Below are 22,759 nucleotides of genomic sequence, written 5' to 3'. Positions count from 1 at the left end.
TTAGCACAACCATTAGAAGAAGCTGGTTCATCTCATTGTCTGATTGAAAATGGCGTCCAAAAATATTTTGTTAACATACCTCGTAAGTGCCATCAGAGTAGTACTGCGCATTGGGCTAAAGGGGGTCAGAGTATTTTATCTAGCCTTTTGCTAATTTTATGATGAACTTTCGAAACTTAAATTTTTTAAAAAAGAAAATTTTAAATTGGGTCACCTAGTTCTTCAATTGAGGTATATAAAAAAAATACCAATTTAATTTAGTAATGTATGAATTGCATTATGGGCAATTGTCGATACAAGTTTTAGTTTTGGGCACGTAAGCAACGTGTTCATAAAGAATTCGACGAAATCACTTCAATAACTGTGCACGAACGTGTTGGTATTAATAAAACAGTCGCACAACTTAATTACAATGAAACTTCATTCTTCAAAAGTATAATTTGAGATCTAAAATCGTACATGTTTCAATTACCTCATGTTGGTAATTTCAAAAATATATGTCCCTTTTCTTAAATTTCTTTTGCCTTGTAGAATTATCCATTCGTTAAACCAATAACGTGTTTTCATATTTTGTGACGTCGGCACCATCTAGTGTTGTCTTTTTCGTCAGATAATTCCTCTGTTCCAGGCAGTACGGAAGTCGAATCGCATGCATGCACATATCTATTATCTAAGAAACATATTTCGACGGGGCCCGAAGCAAGCACCTCAAAATTAAAATAGTATTAACTAAAATATTCAAATTAATTAATATTAGATCTATATTACATAAATAGGTAAAAATACGTTATAAGTATAGTGATATAACAGCATGTATTCAATATCTAGCTTACGTGGAGTTAAGGTAGGCAAAATTTGTATAAAAAAACAATTGCCATGGCAAGGAAATTAATGCCAAATAGATAAAGAAATGAATATATTATATAATCTAATAAGTTCAGCGGAAATAAAATAACCCTCGATCAAAGAACAAGTATAATTTCATTATGACCAATAGTTTGATTTTTATAAAGGAAAATCAGGGGCCGAGAGCGAGTGAAACACCCTGTATATTTCCCAAGAAGCCTACACATAGAACTATTACTCTTTATGATTATGACAATTTATTTATTAATATTTAATTTCAAGAGCAAATATTAATAAATATACAAAGTTTTACAAAATAGAAATGTATTTTCGGGTAAAATTGTTGGGATGGGGCATCGACTTTTCAAAAAGTCTCACAAAGGTTGAGAGCCACTGGATTTGAGCACTAACAAAGCTTACGCCATGGCCAAAATCTTAGTGTAAAGTGAAAAATCTTATGGCATCTCTCAAGGACAGGATCAGTATCATTTCCATAGCATTTTTCGTAGCAGAACCAATCAGAAGCGAGCTCTAGGTCACGAGTCCAGCTGTAATGGCGGCCGAGTGAGATGTAAACAATGTATCACTTCGAATTTTTAAAACACGATAACTATTCAACCAAGAGAAATAAGGTTTCCTATTAAATGGTTTTAGGTACTAAGCAATGGCGCTGCTTAAATACATGCTTCATATCGTTTACTGCACACGTATGGAAGAATATTTTACTTGTTTCAAATGTAAACACCGTGCACTCAGCAAAGATGGTGTAACTGGACGTGCCTTTCGTGTTGTATATATTACACATTGTAATTGCAAAAGCTTACCGAACTTTTTGTATCTGCTGTAAGATTTTTAAAAGCGTTTATGTAGCATTTATGCTTGTAAAAATATTAAAGGAAATGGTTTCATCTAAAGCGGACCTAAGAAAGCGCATAGCTATGGAGAGATTTCTGATTTTCTGTGAATATTTTTTGCAGGGCTAACAGAATAAATCATGGCCAATCTATCAAATCAGAAGCTGTTGTTAAGCGAGCCTAGAAACATGAATGCTCCTATGATTGCTAATTCTGCAATTTATGCCTAAAGTAGCTTACGCAATACACGCCTATTACACTAAATTGCATTTACTTCATAACGTTGACCCATGCAACACGGTCTCTACAAGCAACTGACAGATACAAATAGACATATTATTGGCGATTGTTGGAGTGACGACTGTGTCACAACCCCCGCTGAGACTTTCTTCTTTCAATTACCTAACTACGCGTGGTGGAATATAGCGCCTTGCTTCTTCGGTGGTCGGTTGGGAATTTCTTGAACGAAACGCTAACTCGCTGTTTTTAGTTGCATAACCACTCACTTCATCTCCTGCTTTCCTAAAAAGGTTCTAGAAGGCACTCTGTGTCAAGGATACGGTTTCTTCATGTTTAAGCAAAGGTAAGTTGTGGGCAAGGACGTATTTGGTGGGGGAGTGTCCAGGGGGTCCGACCCCCCCCCAGAAAAAAACTTACCATGTACTTAAATTAAATAATGAAAATATACTGCTTTAGCATTTGTTTTATAATTAAGGATTATTTCTTTCCGCTGAACGTATTGGAAGGCAAGGATTATATTGGGATCATACGACTTTGTGAATGACATTACAAAGAAGATTTTTGGCACACTACTACTAATAATAATATGAATGAAATATTAATCAGTTTACTTTTCGTCAACATCATTTTTTGGTAATTTAATAAATATTCAATTCTTTACCTAGTTGACATTGATTTCCTTGCCAGGGTAGTTGTTTTTATGCAAATGTTTGCGATTTTAACTACACGTACAGTCCGGCCAAGGGAAACGAAACTAGCTGGAAAGTACGATTCCAAACGCGAGAGGGGGAGCAGGTAGAACTCCCACCAAACCACCCTGTGGCATATTGCTTGCATGGGTTCGCTTGTTGTGTTTATTACTGCTTACTGTGTTGTGTTTGTGATGTGTCTAACAATTCGTAACAAACCGTTTCGAAGTAGAACAAAGAAAACTGTGTCGTTTTAGTCCCTGTTGCACATTCTACAAAACGCCCTCGATATAATACTCAATGCCACAAACCATTCAGTTACTACATTTTCTATATTATATTTATAATACTATCTATAATAATAATACTATTATTAGTGAATACTATCCTGATTACTGTTAATTTTCACATTTGTGCTAATTATAATATTTACTAAGGAGATCAATTTAATTGAATCATCCAAAAAAAAAAGGTACTGGTTTACAAACAAGTTTATCTACTACTGTAACGTGATGAATATTTTCCTGATATATTCTATTTGCTTATATACGTAGTATATTGATGGCTATTTTTTTTCATTCTGTACCCTTACATAATTCGTAAAGAACTCTTCGTATTTTGGCAGAGAAGTTACTACGTTTAAAATTTCAATGTTGTTTCCACAGCAGACCATTTTCACGGAACCAGCTTCCTGACCAAAGTGCCGTCACCCCTATTTTGCCAATGAACACGTCCAGTTGACGCATGCGCACTTCCGTCCATGGTCTCAGCTAATGCAGCCAAACAGTAAGCTAGATAGTACTGAGTGAGTCTGTTAAAAGAGGCCCCGTGGAAAATGTGCTCCTTGCATGTAGGCAACCCTGGTGCACCGAAGAGAAGAGCGGGGTAGAGAACAGTCCAGGATATCGGTGCCAAGCAGTTTAGACAACTTGACATAAACGTAAATGAATGAAACATCTCTTCTGTAAATACAGTACAGTGTGACAACAACCTACCTAGAGGAGGTGCTGGAGGGCCTCCCCCAAGGCGCAGTGGTAGCGTTGTAATCAAGGGGTCCCGGGTTCGATACCCGGTGGAGGCACAAGTGGTTTCTTTTCAATCCCCCTCTATGTCATGTTGTCGAAACTGCTTGGCACCGATATCCTGGACTGTTCTCTACCCCGCTCTTCTCTTCGGTGTACCAGTGTTGCCTACATGCAAGGAGCACATTTTCCACGGGGCCTCTTTTAACAGACTCACCCAGTATATATATCTCTCTATACTTATACAGTCTTTTAACCTATTCATGTAATAACAACAATGTAATATTAATTAATTTACACATTTTAATTAATATTACTCGTATTCTAATTAATTTAATATAATATAATTATTTAAATTCAAACATTTTTATTATTAAAATTATTATTGTTATTATTTCTGAGACACTTGTTTCAGATCCCCTACGAAATATATTTCTAGATACGTTCCTGGTTGTGGGATTCATTAAAATATCGGTTTGCTCAAAAAGAAGGAGCTGATTTCAAAATGCCATTACAAACTAACAATACACGACAGAAACAAAACCCGCAGGTTATTGGGTAGAAAGATCCAAAGTTTTGTTGTAAGACAATTGGATTCGTTCGTGCACTAACAATGACGTTTTGTGTGCTACAATTTGTTAAATGTGAATCATTGTGCAAATGCAACGCAAAATTCAAACTGAATATCCACAAAACAGGCAAGCCTAGAACTGTTCAGGTCTTGAAGAGTAGCAGTCATACGGCTTTTTGAGGAATTCTAGGGCTCTCGGATATGGGCGTCGCCAGAAATTTTTGCAGGGGGGTCGGGCAAATGATAAAAGTTGAATTGTAGAAAAATAATAAGTATTATTACAACGGTTATAAATGCTATTATATAAAAATAAATTATATAAACTATGAAAAATATATTTTAATCGAAATAATAATAATTATTATTTTTATTATTATATAAATGTGGAGACTCGATCAACCAAACGAGTGAATACCAGCACAAGTATTTTCTATTATTTGTTTTGCATTCTATGCAGTCAGTATCTGAAATGCATTTTGATATTAACTTTTTCACGTCTCGTTCAAGAAAAGGCTTTAAATGTTAGGGGGATTTTCATTCGTAAAGTTTGTTTTGTGACCTTTCACCTACAACTGTAATTATTAGAATTTTGAAAACTGTGGAACTATTAGTCATTTGGATGAAATGGTAGAATATACTTATGCAACCATCTTCGTCAAACTTCTTACGCCACTCGTAAATTTGCTTATGACGAGACGGCTGTTTGTTGAATCTCGCGAAATTCACGTTGCACTTGCACAATGGATTCACACTTCGCTAATAGTGGCACATAAAACGTCATTCTTAGTGCACGAACGAAACCAATTGAAATACAACAAAACTTTGAACCCTAATCTATCCAATGATGTGAGACTTGTGTTTCTGTCGTGCATTGTTTGTTTCAAATAATATTTTGAAATCTGCTCCTTATTTTTGATTAACCCTGTAGTACCAGGCTCGTAACGAGTGGTAGGCTAGGGGAGCTCAAGCCTATAGGACCCCATGCACAGCTTCATAAAAAACAAAAAAAAAAAAAAACATCAAAGCCAGAATATGCAACGAAGAAGTTTACATTTTGCAGCAGTAAGAGAATATTTTCAGTGAAGTGATCTTAGATACTTTTGTAGCGACAGCCACCTAAAGCCGCTGACTTTTGCTGCCACCTAACGGGGGGAGAAGGAACCGCCTTACCAGACGCAAGGGATTTGACCCCTGGAACCAGGGGTGAAAGACTGGGGAAAAAAAGAGCCAGAGAGAGAGATTTCAGCCATCTCCAGGACAACGACGGGAGCGGTCTCTTGCAGTATTACTTAGTGTTTGTAGTGTTCATCTAGCTGTAGTGTTCATTTAGAATAAACAACCAGGTAAGCCAACACCCTTTAATTTGGTGATTATTCCCCAAACTGGTGACCCCGACGTGATCGTTTTTTTGGGGGGCCGTGAATCGTGATTACCCCCCTTTGTGTACCATACCAGCCGGATCGAACAAGTTCACGCTAGACGACGCGCCCAACCCCCTTTGTTCTGGACGCACCAACTACACCGCGATGACAGAGGAACTTCAAGCGCAGCTCGACCAACTCAGGCGGGAAAACGAGCAACTCAGACAGCAAGCACTTCAACCGAGGACTCCAGCACCGCACGCAGTACAATCGCAACAGGACTCCGTACATCGAGTGAGTGTGAAGCTCCCCCCATTCTGGCCCGAGGACATGGAATTGTGGTTCTCCCAAGTGGAGGCCCAGTTCACCATCGCCCACATCACCCGGGAGGAGACGAAGTTCGCATACGTCGTAGGACAGTTAGAAGGTCGGTACGCGTTCGAAGTGAGAGACATTATACTTACACCACCGGCAACCGACCCTTACACCCGGCTGCGGACAGAACTCACGCGAAGATTTTCCCTGTCTGAAAATCAGCGATTGCGGCAGATCCTGATGGAAGAAGAAATGGGCAGTCGCAAACCGTCCCAGTTCCTACGTCACCTCCAGTCACTCGCAGGCACCACTCCCATGCGTGACGACTTGCTGCGCACGTTGTGGCTCCAACGCCTGCCCGCTCAAGTTCAAGCGATTCTGCAGGTGCAGTCTTCGGAACTTCCGCTGGACCAACTTGCCACGCTCGCGGACCGCATCGTGGAGGTGAGCCCCCCCATGCTCACCCCCGCGACAAGCAACATCGCCGCACAGTTCGTCTCGCCCAACCCGCCGGCTATCTGCGCGACCGCGACGCCACTCGCGCCCGCCTCCGACACGGTTCGGCTTCTCCAACGCGTCGAGGAGCTAACTCGTCAAGTCGCGTCCCTGCAAAGCGACTTTCGCGCCTTCCGCGGTCGCTCGCAATCGCGTGACCGTACCAGCCCGCGCCGCTACGGCCGCAGATCGCCGTCAAGAGGAAGAGATGAGGGAATATGCTGGTATCACCACCGCTTCGGCGACCAGGCTCAGAGGTGCAACGACCCATGCACGTACGCGCCCGCGACAACAAACACCAACGGCAGCCGTTAGTCGCGGCAAACGGCTGCCGTCCTGGTGGAAGCCGCCTGTACGTGACCGACCGCTATAGCCGCCACCGCTTCCTCGTCGACACAGGGTCGGATATTTGTTGTTTCCCGAGACGTTTGCTCCCGGACCGACGCCATCCGACCGACTACGTGCTCAGTGCCGCAAACGACTCGACGATCAAGACGTACGGAATTCTGCCCCTCTGCCTCAAACTCGGCCTGCGTCGCGAGTTTTCATGGCGTTTCGTCGTCGCGGACGTTTCCGTGCCCATCATCGGATCGGACTTCCTGGACCACTTTGAGCTGCTGCCGGATTGTCGCAACAAGCGCCTGCTCGACGGACGAACGGGACTCTCGGCTCCCTGCCAGCCAACGAATACTATGCAACCCAGCATCAAGGCCTTGTCGAACGATTCTTCATACAGCGACGTCCTAGCCGATTTCCCGACGCTCACGCGTCCCGCCGGCACGCCGCGAGAAGTTCGTCACTCCACGGTCCACTACATCCGGACGACCCCGGGCCCCCCCGTGTCCAGCCGACCTCGCCGCCTAGCTCCAGATCGCCTACAAATAGCCAAGGCCGAATTCGACTCCATGTTGCGCGAAGGCACCGCACGTCGCTCCGACAGCCCCTGGTCTTCGCCGCTGCACATGGTACCCAAGAAAACGGAGGGCTGGAGACCGTGCGGGGACTACCGTGGCCTCAATGCCCGGACGATTCCGGACAGCTATCCAGTGAGGCACATCCACGATTTCAGCAACCACCTCCACGGATGCACCGTCTTCTCGGTCATCGACTTGGTCAAGGCGTACACACAAATTCCTGTCAACCCAGACGACATCCCGAAGACAGCGATCACCACGCCATTCGGGTTGTTCGAGTTCCCATACATGACCTTCGGACTACGCAACGCCGGGCAGACGTTCCAGCGTTTCATCGACGAAGTGCTCTCAGGACTGGATTTCTGCTTTCCATTCATCGACGATATACTCGTCTCATCACGCAACCACGAGGAACACCGCGAACACCTACGCGCCCTCTTCGGACGTCTCTCGGACCACGGCATCCTGATTAACACCCAGAAGTGTGTGATTGGGACCCCCTCCGTCACGTTCCTTGGGTACGAAGTCTCCGCTGCCGGTACACGACCGCTTCCCGACCGCATCGCAGACCTACAGGACTTCAAACGACCAGCCACGGATCGCGGCGTGCGTCGCTTCCTCGGCATGATCAACTTCTACCGTCGTTTCCTGCCATCTTCTGCCGAACACCAAGCTCCTCTGCATGCTGCCGTCACCCCCCTCCGAGGATCCCAGCCATTCCCATGGACGCCGGACCTGGAACAAGCTTTCGAGGCCTGCAAGACCAGCCTTGCCAACGCCACGCTCCTGGCCCATCCGCATCCCGAAGCCCCGCTGGGACTTTTCACCGATGCCTCCGCCACCTCCGTCGGTGCATGCCTGCAACAGTTCGCCAACGGCTTGTGGCAACCCCTCGCCTTTTTCTCCCGGAAACTCACCACCAAGCAGACCGAGTGGCCACCGTACTACCGCGAACTTCTCGCAGTCTACGCAGCCGTTCAGCACTTTCGTCACATCCTGGAAGCGCAACACTGCACCATATACGTGGATCACAAGCCCATCACCTACGCCTTCCAGCAGCGGCGTGACAAACTACCTCCAGTGCAACTCAACCAACTTTCCTTCATCGCTCAGTTCACCACGGACATCCGCTACATTGAAGGCACCTCTAACGTGGTGGCGGACGCGCTATCGCGGGTGGACGCAGTTCGCGGGAACACCCCCTCCCCCGATCTGCGCTCCCTCGCCTCCGCCCAAGAAGAGGACGATGAGCTCCGTGAGCTCCTGAACGGCGATTGCGATCTCCACCTCCAGCTCATGGACATACCTGGCACCGAAGTCAAGCTCTTCTGCGACACCTCCACCGCGAAACCCCGGCCGTATGTACCCGCCGCGCACCGCCGCCGCATTTTTGATGCCTTGCACGGCCTCAGTCATCCCGGTACCCGAGCGTCCGCGCGCCTAATCGCGTCGCGTTTCGTCTGGCCCAGAGTCCAGCAAGACTGTCGCGCTTGGGCTCGATCGTGCCAAGACTGCCAGCGCACCAAAGTTTCCCGACACGTGCACGCACCATTGGGCAATTTCGTTCCTCCGTCTGCAAGGTTTCAGCACGTGCACATCGATCTGATCGGGCCTCTCCCATCAGCGGGACCCTATAAGTACTGCCTGACAGCCGTGGACCGTTTCACCCGTTGGCCCGAAGCCTACCCCTTGGAACGCATCACCGCGGCGGACGTCGCGACGGCCTTCACATCGTGTTGGATCTCGCGATTCGGTTCCCCCGCCCGCATCACAACAGATCAAGGGCGGCAATTTGAATCAGAACTCTTCCGCGAACTAGGACGGACCATCGGCTCCGAGCGCCATCGCACCACCAGCTACCACCCATGCGCCAACGGCATGGTCGAGCGCTTTCACCGCCACCTCAAGGCAGCACTCATGTGCCACCCTGGCTCCACCTGGATAGAAGCCCTGCCCCTCGTGCTCCTTGGGATTCGCGCAGCCATCAAAGATGACCTCGCAGCATCGCCTGCCGAACTGGTGTACGGCGAACCTCTCCGACTCCCAGGAGAGCTCATCGTGCCACCAACAGCCACCCGGATGGAAGACCCTTCCGACCTGGTTTCCAGACTTCGGCAACACATGGCTCGCCTGCGACCACAATCCGGTTCCCGTCACAATCAACCCAGCACCTTCGTCTTCAAGGACCTGTCAACCTGCACCCACGTCTTTCTCCGTGACGACTCCGTACGAGGCAGCCTCCAACCACCGTATTCCGGACCACACCAAGTTATAAGCAAAAACGACAAGACCTTCACCCTGCGTCTCAACGGTCGTGAGACCCGCGTCAGCATTGACCGGGTCAAACCAGCCTACACCTGGACGGAGGACGTCCCACCAACCAAGGGTTCCTCAGAGACACCAACACAGCACCCCACCAACCAACCACCATCGGCGCAACGGCAAGAGAGTCCGTCACCAAAAGGTGACTACGTCACCCGTTCTGGTCGACGCGTAACATTTCGCCTCCGACACAAGGTGTAACCCTTTTTCTCCGTGGGGGGCTGGTGTAGCGACAGCCACCTAAAGCCGCTGACTTTTGCTGCCACCTAACGGGGGGAGAAGGAACCGCCTTACCAGACGCAAGGGATTTGACCCCTGGAACCAGGGGTGAAAGACTGGGGAAAAAAAGAGCCAGAGAGAGAGATTTCAGCCATCTCCAGGACAACGACGGGAGCGGTCTCTTGCAGTATTACTTAGTGTTTGTAGTGTTCATCTAGCTGTAGTGTTCATTTAGAATAAACAACCAGGTAAGCCAACACCCTTTAATTTGGTGATTATTCCCCAAACTTTATTTAGGGTGTCACCATGTGAAAATTGATGCCACCATTCAACTCGGTACATAACGTTCCCTGTTCGACCACTTCACGAAAATATGTCCATCATAAATCCTTTTCCATTTACGAAGTTACAAATTCCACTTTCTTCCATTGAGAATTTCTTCTTCCTTCAAAACGATCTTCAATTAGTGGCTATTTAAAGGTGAAATGTAGTCCCTCGCTGCCTTTGCAAACTCATTAGTCATGTCTTCATAAAAATGTCCTTCGCTTCCAATGTTTACAAAAGTTCTTTCTCGATGGATCACCTTCATGCATATTATGTTATCATAGTTTTGTGTGTCTACTGTGCTCCGAAGCTTCTAACTATAACTTTAATAAATTGCTTCGCTGGTCTGCCTCAACACTGGTAACGGTATTATTCGGTGGGGGGAAAAATCCCTGTGCATAGATATTTAACAGTGCAGTTTGCAACACTACGGTAAATACAGCAGCAGGCCTTGCTGATGTAAATACTACGACTGCATTTCAGCCCCTGCCAACTGGGGAGTAAAGGTGTCGTGCATGTAAGTTGGTCTGTTATTGGATGGTTCAAGGTCACCTAGCCCATTTCCATGTCCATCTTCCCTTGGGCCCGGAGTATTGGGATAAAATACACAAGTGTTTTGTCAATTCGGCACGAGATGGTGCTAAGGGTTTCCATCTTGGAAACGAACGAACTGCGACTGGTTAGATAACAAGTTCATTCTTTGGGGATGGTAGAAAATAATTAAAAATTTACTGATTATTCACAGTAAGGCTAATTGGGACTGGACCTACAGTTTATAGTGGAATCCGAACCACTATGTGCCTCCATCGGGTAAAATAATTAAGAAAAATTCCACGTAAAGAAAAAGTACTTTGCGATTGTAGTGTTGTGGCAAGGAATATAGAGATTAGGTAAAGCCATCCGAAGATTGCCGATCTTGCACGAACGCGTGACGTCACCAGAGAAGCAGTGAGCTCGGCTGAAGCAGTCGGTCCCTAGCATTTACGTGGGATATTCAGAGAGCGAAAGTATATAATTACTTTTAGGAGGGGGAAAATAATAATTGTCATCCTCCAAGCTGGTATTGAGGCATCCTTTTAATGATTAGTAACATAATTGAAAACGCGCTACTTTTAAAAGGGGGCAAAGTACATGTGAAAAAATGTATTTTGAAAATCCATATTCCTGAAACTTTCTGACCGATGGGCTACAAAGAAAGTTGCGTGTTCTCCTTTAGAATTTCGTCATTTTACAAATCGTAATATAATTTTAACAAAAACGTGGCATGCTAAAGAAGAATTAAAGAGTTTAAAAAAATAATTGATTAATAGACTTAGTTTATTTTACTTCGCTTACCTGTCACATATGGCTAATCGCAAAGATGAGGATGCGTGATGATATGATGAAATTGAAGAAAGGAAAGTAGACCCATGCCCGGGCGGGAATTCGAACCTGGGGGCACTTGGCATCGTAAAGCGTTGTGCTAACCACTTCGCCACGGAGATCAGCATTACAAGGAAATAAACAGAAATTGGCATCTATGTTTTAATATGCGAGACGTTGTGATGAAAATTATTAATATATCTGAAATATCGAGAGTTGACCTTGCAGTCTCTAAATGTACTTTTAGGGTTACGCAAAACCTTTACTCAAAATTGCTAGTGTAAATTTATAAGCTATTAAAATTTAAAACTTATTCCTGTTCGAAAAGAGAAACTGCCAAGTCAAATTAATATTTCGTAGAAATACATATATTTGTCTTTCATGAGGCCAAGAGAGTATTTGGAGGGGACGCTGGCTTGGGAAGGCTATAGCCCCAGATCTCCATCTGCAAAGGGGCTTCCAGTGGGAAAACATTCCTATGAAATAGTCCAGAAGAAGGAGCGAAATGATTTTTTTTTAAAATGGCTCAAGAATACAAAGATATAAGTGGATATTTGACAAGCTTAGGCTAAAACTTACAACTGAAGTCGTACGTGTGTGTGTGTGGGGAGGGGGTGTGTGGCTACGTGAGGTAACACAGTGGAATATGATTCACAATACTAAAATGAAAATAAATATGTGGGAACAATAGAAATCAAAATATGTTGTAGCTAGTGACAGCGATAGTAAAGATGGAGGGGTAAATCATATTTTCCCGGGGCAATCATTTTTATTATTCCGTTACATACGACACAAAAATGCATATTTTGGCTAAAAGAGCATTCATTCATTTATTTATTTTGTCGTTTTACTGGGGGCAGATAAGAGAGAGAGAGAGAAATTGTCGAACGAGAATTGGGGGGCGTTCCTGCCCCCCCCCCCCCCCCCGTAGTGTGGCCACTGCCTATGGCTATGCTGGAGAAGAATGCACCAATTAATATGCTATTAAATAAAACAGATACTTTTAAAACTATTAATCAAATTATTTGTGAACTATGATTTAAATTTAGAGAGAGCACATACCTGTTTAATTTAATTTGGATGAGTTAACTTCTGAAGCCTGCCATTTCCGAGCCTTCTTCCGGTGTAACTACACTGCCCTTTGAGCCGTAGCTGCTGCGTTCAGGTGGCGGAACGAGCAGAATACTAATTAAAACAAATATGTGACAAATATATATAAAAAAACAACGTGTTGAAGCTATTGACAGCGCCAAAGAAAAGACAGAAGAAGAAGAACGTGGAGAGTGCAGTGATATTTTACGGGAAGCAGCAGGCACGTATCCAGGAAATCCTTTCGGGGCGGCGGCTGAACACCATTTTTTAAAGGGGTATCACAATTGTATGTTTAAGGCCAGTGGTGGCAATTGGGTTCCAAAATGTGGGGGTGGGGGGGGGACAAGGAGACAAGCATTAAGAGGCCATAGTGTGATAGTGTGGAGGCAAAAGAATGGGGAGCAACTATCTCCTAAATCGTCGCCACTGTTTAAGGCTGTCATTTTAATCAGAACGTGAAATCGGGACATTTTCTACCACTCAACTCCTCTGTTTCCATGTATTAATATTGTGTGCCGGAACCATCTCAGTATGTATGTTTGTCCATTGCCCCGGCGCCCACCCAGCGTCGAATAACATGGGTACCTGGGGGAAACCCTGGGGTGGTAAAGGCGGTCAGGGGCGTGATGCTGATCACATCACCCCCACTCACGACCGGATCAAGAAAGTGTGGGGCGTTACCCCCACACCCCCTATACGCCTTCATGGCGTGGTGCTAAGCACAGGGGAACGCTTTACCTTTATTTCTTCTCATCAGGCATCAAAACATCTATGTACCAGAAGTGTTTTTACGAAGGTGTTACACATGCACGGAATGCACAATCCACTCGACAACACAAGATTCAAACTGTGTGCTGGAAACTGGAATCAGACAGTTCACGAATATTTCTCTCTCATTCGAGCCTGAACACCACTAATGTGTCTTGTCCTCCCATGTTTGCAGCTCTTATAAAAGCCGAAACCCACCAAATTGTTCAGATTCATGCCTAAGCACTCGCAAGTGTCCAAAATTGTCTGTTGAGTGTGTGTCGAACCCAGTAGCCTTAAACAAAAGTATTTTTTATGCCATGAAATTCTCGGACTGCATACACAAAATTTGGTCCTGGCACAACCAAATCATCACTTAAAACTTTGATTTTCAGTTGATCTGTGCAGCTTATTTCTTTTTTAATAAATCGCTCCAATGCCCAGCCCGATACTGCCGAAATATTCACTTTAGAGAGAGAGAGACCTTCCATCTCTTCGTCTTTCGACCCGAACTACTCGTAGCACTACTCGAAGTTCCGCTGTCGTCAATGTCTTTAGCTTTGGGACCGAACTGGAACTAGTGGTAGACTTCGTTACTTTACGGTATTTAGTCCATTTCATTTTCGAATCACTAGATCTTATAAAGCAACCAATGGACACTGACTGATCACTAATCGACTGTATGAATTGTCACACTTACCTCTGAAGTCTCCACCTATTCTGTTGTACAGATCAACCGGGAAATTGAAGCCGCGTATTAATATCTTCATTATATTCTAGAACGTTTCGCAGATAAAACGATTCGTAAATATTGCCAGTAGTTCGACTCCTTCTCTTTTTAAAGAACGTTCCCTCTCGCGCTATCCAGAGATTAAAAAATTACAATGAATCCGAATCGCCCTACCTGCGGCGCTACATTTGTTGTGCACCTTCCAAATGCTGACAAGTCTCTTCTACATAGTGTTCAAGTTCGCTGCGACAACACCGAAAGCGTAAGAAAAGTTTACGTGCAATATTATCAACAACAGGGTTATAGAACATTCTCCGTCTTGCCTTGATAAGTATTTCTCTCCTAAAATTATCGTCACATTATTCAAGAAGACAAAAACCTAATTGTATCTAGTGTAAAACTTTCGGGGGGCTTGAGCCCCCTAAGCCCCCCCCCCTTGGATACGTGCCTGGGAAGCAGTCACGTTTATTACACCCTTACATTTACATACAATATTATAAAGTTCTGCTTTTAGATCTCGCACAATGCCTTTTTCACAAAAATGGGCAATCTCGCATTTTTTTATATCAATCAAGCTGTGATATTTTAGATTTCTTCCGTTAGTTTTCTAATAATAGTTTTCACAGCTTTCCATAGCATTTAGGCATGATTTCAGTTGACAAGAACAAAATAATCTTATTTAAAAACATAGAGCAAAAAGAAATCCAACGCGCTTAAGGCGATCTCCTACCCCGGCGAAGGTTTGAGTAATTTTCCATGTAAGCTTATGGGCGTAACTTTAGTCACGATTATCTCGAGAACCAGTAGACAGATAATTTTCAAATTTTAACTGAACGCTGAGAAAGGATGTTTCTAGAGAACCACTGATCGATATTTTCATTTTCTGCATCAACGTCCCCATAATTAATTAATTAATTTTATTTGTGAAATATCAGACTTTTTTTCACTTTTCTTGACAGGGCAACCCTGTTGCCGGCTGGCAGGTTCACTGCAGCTGCTCGCGGTCCCCTAATGACCTTGTAGAAAGAGGGTTTGGAACACGGCGGGTGGTTTCGCCCCAACACACAACAGGTTTAGAAGATGAAAAGAAAGCAACATGTCTTTTGGCTTTTAACTGGGTAGCTTTTAAATTATGGACTGGAAGTGGTGGCATGAAATTGGTGAAGTGTGTTCCGGACCAAGAAAAATATGAAGTTGGAATTTGGTCCGAGAGTTTGAGTCTGAGAGACAAATATGTTTCTAAAACAGTGGCGTTTCCGTAACAGGGCTGGTTACTACATTATTTTTATTATTGTAAAACACACTATTCTTCCATTATAAATGTAGATAACGGACCATACTATATATGCATAAATAAATGTAGAGTTTGTTTTTAAATTTGTTTTATGCACAGAAAGGCTAGCCAGGGCTGGACCTACAGTTTAAAGTGGAGTCCGAACCACAATGTGCCTGCACCGGGTATCGACCTCGGGATTCCTTGATTACAAGACGACGACGTAACCACTACGGCATCGGGATGATCCGCGTATAAATAATACATGATTACATACGTATATACTAGAGATGGCAAACAATATAAAGTTCGGACTGCCTTACATTGGAAGCCTGGAGAGAACAAAACAGGGGTTCCTTCGTAACACGATTTCTTGAAAACCATTTTACACATTTGAATCAACTTTGTGATAAATTGATTAGAAAGGATGAATATTAACAGTAAAAGTTGTAACTTTTCCCTTGCTACTATATTTTAGAAGATATTCGTTGTCAAATTTCTCAATATTTGCATAAGGAACCAGCCTTTTCCGTGCAGTGTGTTTCAATGATGATGTCATGCATCCACGGACAACTGCGCATACGATCTGCGCCGCCGAACGAGCACCCCCTGGTGTTGTGGTCATACTGGCCTTCCTATACTGGAATGCACACGCATGATTTATGATCACAGATCCACATTAAAGGAACCACCAAGCATTACATCTATTTTCAGTGGCAGATCCAAATTTAGCGATAAAAGCTTTTTCCTGAAAAATGTGTACGAGGTGGTGTGGTCCTCCCCGGTGGCGTAGTGGTAACGTCGTCGCATTGTAATCAAGGGGTCCCGGGTTCGGTACACGGTGGAGGCACAGAGGGGTTGGGATCCCACTTTAAACTGTAGGACCAGTCCCAATTAGCCTATCTGCACACAAAAGTGGACTTAAAATTCAAACGAAAAGGGGATGAGTCATCTTGACAGGCAGAATATTTCGTAAGGAGTAATACAACTCCAAACCACTTTTGATAAGGGACATTTCTCATCTCCAACACAACCATATTTGAAAACTACTTCATCTGAAGAAAGCCTGCATAGCGTATGCTTCGTGATGAATATGACGACTCACTGTGCGGTTGTGTTGCTCCATTTCGTGTGTGGTCGAAGGAACAGTTGGGAGTAAAGAACTGGAAACTCCACGGCCGTCCTCCACAATGTGAATGTTATCACGCTCCAGTGAAACCATTTGTCAACGAGTACCCGCTGGGTGGTCGCTCGGGAGTGCAGCAGTCCAAAGAGTTCGAGGAAAAAGACATTGTATCGCCTCCCGCCATCTTGTCCCGCGACTCGAGCGCCCCCTTGCGAGGCGTCCTTGCGTGGCGCGGTGGTCGCGGCCAATCGACAAAACAAACGTTGCAGTGCGAGCGCCGAAATCACGATTTTCCGTCTGGAAGCGAGGACTGTCACTCGGCGACCACCAGGTGATGCTTTAGTCGCTGAAAGCATGTCTTTCAGAGTCGACGAGCGTCAAAAGCAAGAGTGAATGATGACGTAGGCTGCTCCTGAATAGGAATAAGGATGGTTCACCGCATCAAAACAGAGTCAGAGAATCAACAAGACAGGTGATTGATTACAATGATCAAAGGAACATATGCACCTTTGTCGATGGCCACCATTTTATCTTTCACTCTTAGTCAATGCCACCATCCATGAATGATTCTTTACCCTCCGCACAGAAGAATCAAAACAAATAAGAAATGAAATAGGCTACTTGAGAAACATTTTATCCAAAGACATCTAACAATAGAGTACAGATTTTTAGGCGCATAAATACTTTTCTGCATGTAAATATGAGCTCGCAAAAGACGCACGAATTCTGATCGTGGCAACTTATAAAGTATCAGTTATATTGTGCTTATTTGCTAACAAATTATTGCATTTCATTTGTAATTTGAACTTTGACGTACATTTTAGAAAATTGTTGCTTCATTGATGTAAATCATGTTTTACGTTCCACCGAACAGAGTTCTACATAAAATGTCTTTGGCCCAGATATATTTCTTATGACAAGATTCATGAGCAATATTACATAACAATGTGAAAAGATTCCCGAATTGTAAGGAAAATTTTGTCAAATAATAGCTTTATTGTTGAGGAAATTTGGGCGTGTTAGGGGTTTTGTTTGGCGTGGCAACTAGGGCCTAAATAACGATTTTTATTTCACACAAAGGCACATATTGTCCAGTGTATTATGTGTACATATATAAAATGTTCCAAGAATATTTTAAAATTTTGTGAAATTTTCTTAATTTTTCTCAAAATTTATCACAATGGGATCCAATTATTACAATATTAATATCCTGATAAAAACTCAGGCAACAATGCTAAGATATGATACAGTTTCTCTAATTCAGTGTTTAAACAATTACCAGTAAGGGTGAAATTACAGTAACTACTCTTCATCCAGCCGGATTATATAAATTATACATACAGGAATGAAAGGTTTTCAGGCATCAAATGTAACCCCACTCTAATTCAACATACAGCACAAAGCGAACCATTCACAGTTGAGAAGTCTGAAACTTCCAAAGTTTACAAAGAAACTCTCCTACAAAAATTTCATCTGTTGAAAACAATCAGTAAGCGTAGCAAAACTTGATTTGTGTGTAAAGATATCAATATGTGCAAGAGAATATTAAAATTGTCGTTGACCATTCAGAAGATAAGCTCGTTTCCTCAATTCATCTTGAGATTGTACAGAAAGCTTTCTTACATACCTACATACCAGTATATACTAAGCATAGTCAACATTCTAACGAATGTCATTGTTATTAATTGCCACTTTGCAATGTGTGCCAAAACTTAGATTGTTATAAATAACTGAATCACCACTTTATGATACAAACCTACGCTGTCATGAGTCACACAAATTACCAAATTTATCATAATTGTCTTTGCTGAAAATGTATTCTTAAAGGTAGCGAGGAAACGACAACAATAGGATTGCTTAAAAATACTGTAAGAAGAGAATTGATGCTCTTTTCAGAAACCATGTGAGGATTCTTCTCATCAAGTATTTATTCTTCATTCGATATGTAACTCGTAATTACATCTTTCGTGAAAACAGGAAGAATTAAGTCTACAAAAAATCTAAAGGTGACAATTCACACTGTCATAACAGTAGTCATCAGAGATGGAAATAGGAATGTTGATTCAGTTGATGAATGGCATAATGCGACAAACTCGAGAAAATTTTCTTGAATGAGCTCTATTTGTACTTAATATTGATCACTCTTGTTTCGAGAGCTGAACATCTCTACTGCTATCGACCAATCAGAAGTTGTGGGGGGAATTTGGAATTAATAGAAGGCTTTAAAAAAGGTGCAAGGGCTTGTACTATCCAGAGAACAGCTGCGAAAACACAAGAATTCTCGTATCTTTCCGGTTGGAAGTTAGGGACTGTATTAACTGAGGCTTGTTTCGTGAGTCAAGGTGTGTTGCTAGACGAGAAACCGAAAACTGCAATGCTTCTTTCAGTAAATGTTTTGGCAGTCATTTCCGGGACGAGTACATGTGCAGTGAGGGATTGGAAGAACTGAGTTGAAAATTTGTTGACAGGTAAATAGATAGTTCTGCTTGCTGTATTTGTTCACTGATATGGGTTATGGTTTCATGCCAAGTGGTTCAGTTGTGTAGAGGAATAGTTTACTGCAGAATATAAAGGTATAACAGAGCATTGTTCTCCAATTTTTCCGCTACAATTCTACGATTTTAAAGTTGATTTTTTTAGGGGGTTGGGTTATAGCGTGTAAGAGATGACCGTTTGAGAAGGCACCAAAACGTCAACCTCACTTCCACGTATACCGCGTTTGTTACAACCTGTCCCCTTTCCCGCGCTAGGGAGCGCTCGGCAGTTTCGGTGCCAATGAGAAACGAGGAAAAAATCGTCTGCTGGACAGAGAGGAGCGAATGGAAGCCAGAAGAGAGGCGCTTACGTAGACGCTGTTGCGACGATGCGTATTTTAATTGGCTGCCTGGCTTTGACTTTCCCCAGCACCGAGAAAAGCCAGGGAGCAACTAGCGCGGGAACCGGGACAGGTTGTAACAAACGCGGTATAGTACACTCCAGAAACTACAATTTTGCAGGCCAACGATGCTCTGCCGCCTCGACCCCCCCCCCAAAATGTAGCCTATGGGAATGTTCTTGTTCTTGAATGGGTTAAGTACCCCCTTTACAGCCTCCGCGCTTAACATATACAGTGATCTCTTTTTTATTCGAACTTGGATAAATCGAACTTTCTTCGTGTCCCCTTGGAGTTCAAATTGAAAAAAATTCCACTGTTGGTGCTGATAAGGGGCTCTTCCCCAGTGATGTGCGCCTACTCGTAAACAACGATAGTCTACATTCTACACGTAGACTATTTTATACACGTAGATTGCGTAATCTATGTAAACAACATGGCGAAAGGTGATAACTTATCAAAGTGCGCCGTGGAATTAAAAGCAATTTATACTGCGTATCAGTTTCTGATGTGTGAGGAGAACTTTTCATACTCTTTCTTCCAAATTCGAACAATTTCTCACCTAGGAAGAAACCTAATATGGGAAATATTCCAGTGTTTTATGGGGAAAAGACCACTCTTGCCTCACGACTGCCATCTGTTGTTGTTTATTGCATACAATTTATCTTCTTCCATAGTTGATAATAGAAGAGAAGATAAATTTTGTTGTAAATATGATTCTTTTCATTTCGTTAGGAACCAATATAGTTGAAAATGTAACTTTCCTTTCATGAAACCCTTGAAAATGCACTTTAGATTGTCTACGTAGTCTATGTAAACTATAACCCAATGTAATCTACGTGTAGACAACGCATGAAGACGTAAACTTATAGTCTACGGCACATCACTGCTCTTCCCTGAATATAATTACGGTTGCTATCCAGTCATACAATACAAGTCCCATCTAGTTCGTTTCACATTTTGACTCTGTCTGCACTCACGCGTCGAGTTGATTACAGTGTGCAACACCGACTAGCCTACTTTGTTGATTTAGTGTCAAGAAGTGTATTTGGTGTTTGCACTACGTTCTGGAGCGGTGTAGCGTGTGGTGTATGATCACGTGGTGCGTGCTAACTAATCAAACGAAAGTTTAAGTCAGCAGACCGGCATTTGTTCAATCTTCTGAACTTGAACACCGTTTTTGGTCTACTTTGTTGAACATTTCCTTGCACCAGCCTGACACCGGGATACACCTGCACTACACCGAGTGTCAAAAAGTGCAGAGAACTAGACGAGGCTTGTTCCCTAATGTATTGACGGTTGCTGTCGAATCATCTACAGTTATTGATAAAGAGCTGGTTCCTGAATTCCTTGACACTTGCTATCGATAGTTAGTGATAATCTGCTGGTTCCAGATTATCTTGAAACTTGCTATTGATAGCTATTGATGTTTGCGTATTCTGACCTTAGAGGACCAAAATGAACGCGTTTGCTGCCTGTAGGACCCTGATTGTCTCTCTGGAATGGATTGTATCACCATAGAGCTGAGCTCACCGCGATCTTCTTGAGGTGTAAAGAAAATACAGGCACTTACTAAAAACTATAACGTTGTATTATAATAAATATGTACACATAACACGTAATTACACTGTCCTGCATTCCTGCCTCAGTAAACTGTGTATATGAAGTGTTATAATAACACGCCACTAGTTCCTCACTGAATGATATCAGCACTGTATGTTCCTGTGATATTGAACTACATATCACTGCACTTCACAGATATGCCGAATGAAACGTAGCCACGTTAGGCTTACGTTTTTTGATGAATATCCGCAACGCGGTGACTTTCGGCTGCTGCCGGAGTGACTTCTGCACGAACACTGGCTGGAAGTAACTACCGCGCTAAGATGGCGGCAACTAGACACCGCTACAGCGCCTTGAATAACGTAGTGTGGAAAACGGCACAGTTCTGCGCGCTCTGGCTGGTTCTACTCGAAAATGATCCGCTAGAGGCGCTGGTGTTGAACCCGGTGCTTGGTATTCGTCTGCTTATAATGGAAGTAAATGGAGTTTTCGCTGCAACGTCTGATTCTTTTACATGAAGCATTTCTATGAATGTGATAATTGCTATGATATTTGGTACAGTGGTCGCGAAGATATTAACGAACATTCTAGACAGTCGACCACGTCCTGTTATCGTCATACTTTCGTTAATAATACGGGAGAAAAAATACGCGTGGAATGCTCTTGGCGACTAAATTTTTGTGTATGAATTAGGTTCATTATTATTATTATCATCATCATCATCATTTCTTTTAAAGATATATCACACTGAAGCATTTGTATTTTTGATATTTAGTGTCTCTTTTCTTCCGCTTTAAACTAATCGCGGCGATGATGATAATGATGATTCCATGAAACGACAAGGGGAACCCCACAAAACTTTCTTAGTGCCATCGACATGAGTGTAAGGAAACTTTCACACCAATGGGACAAGCGACACGGGATGTTCACACTGTCACACTATTGACACACTCTTCCAGACTGTAAAATAGCATTCATTGCACATGAGGGTCCAAACAGCAAACGACACGTTCATATGGCGTATTCGCATGCTACTTGTTACTTCGGTCGGAAAGCTCCTTAAAGGAAGGGTGCTCAGACCGAAGCGACGCGCTACAGGGGGAGTTCCCAACTAAGTGACAAGCGATATGGTGCCTTCAGTCTATTGGCAAGCGTTCGCTGCTAATTGTGCGAACAACAGATAGGCGACACGAAAAACCGCACATTGCAACAACAGATGTAGGGGATACGATAAGTCACACGTGTCGCTTTGTCGCTCAAACTGGGCCATTTCCTCAATAGCTTGCAACATGTTGCCGTGGTTTGTTGTTCGCGCATGCGCGATGCAATGAGTGTCTTGCTTTAGGGAGATTGCGCACCAAAGCGACAAGGGGCACGCGAAGGACCCGTGTCGCTTTGGAGTGAAATCCTCGTATCGTTTGTCGCGTGTCGCTTTGGTGTAAAATCTCCTTGAGGAAACGATGCAGTCAGAGCTTGTGTCCCTACGGTTCGAAAGGCTGCATTGATTACGGACTGCTCGCTTCCAAGCGACACTTGTGGTTTGTCGCCTCGGTATGAAATACCTCTCACGATACTATTTATATTCTAATAACATAGAAAAATGAAACTCTAGTACACAATCCAACACCTGACGTCCGGAATCACCTTGCGATGTTTCTTCTTGTGTTACGCATGATATTTATTTATTAATTTTATTTTACTTTTCTTTCGAAATTAATGCCATTTCGTGACTGCAAATCACTCCACAAATATAACTGTTTCCATCAATTCACGTACCGCCTTTCAAGACAAACAAATCTACATAATATATTCCAAAAACTAA

General features: G+C 43.3%; 1 protein-coding gene across 1 annotated transcript; it reads left to right on the top strand.

The window, feature by feature from the left end:
* Positions 1–5,748: 5,748 nt before the first annotated feature.
* On the top strand, positions 5,749–6,708 carry LOC146003491 (uncharacterized). The gene has a single exon (XM_083141782.1). It carries the CDS (start codon positions 5,749–5,751, stop codon positions 6,706–6,708), a length of 960 nt encoding a protein of 319 aa, XP_082997908.1.
* Positions 6,709–22,759: the final 16,051 nt, after the last annotated feature.

This window comes from Lepisma saccharinum, chromosome 20 (genome assembly GCF_977018435.1).
Source record: "Lepisma saccharinum chromosome 20, izLepSacc3.1, whole genome shotgun sequence".
Lineage (NCBI taxonomy): Eukaryota > Metazoa > Arthropoda > Insecta > Zygentoma > Lepismatidae > Lepisma > Lepisma saccharinum.
The sequence above is the reverse complement of the archived record's forward strand: the minus strand, read 5'-3'. Positions and strand labels throughout refer to the sequence as shown.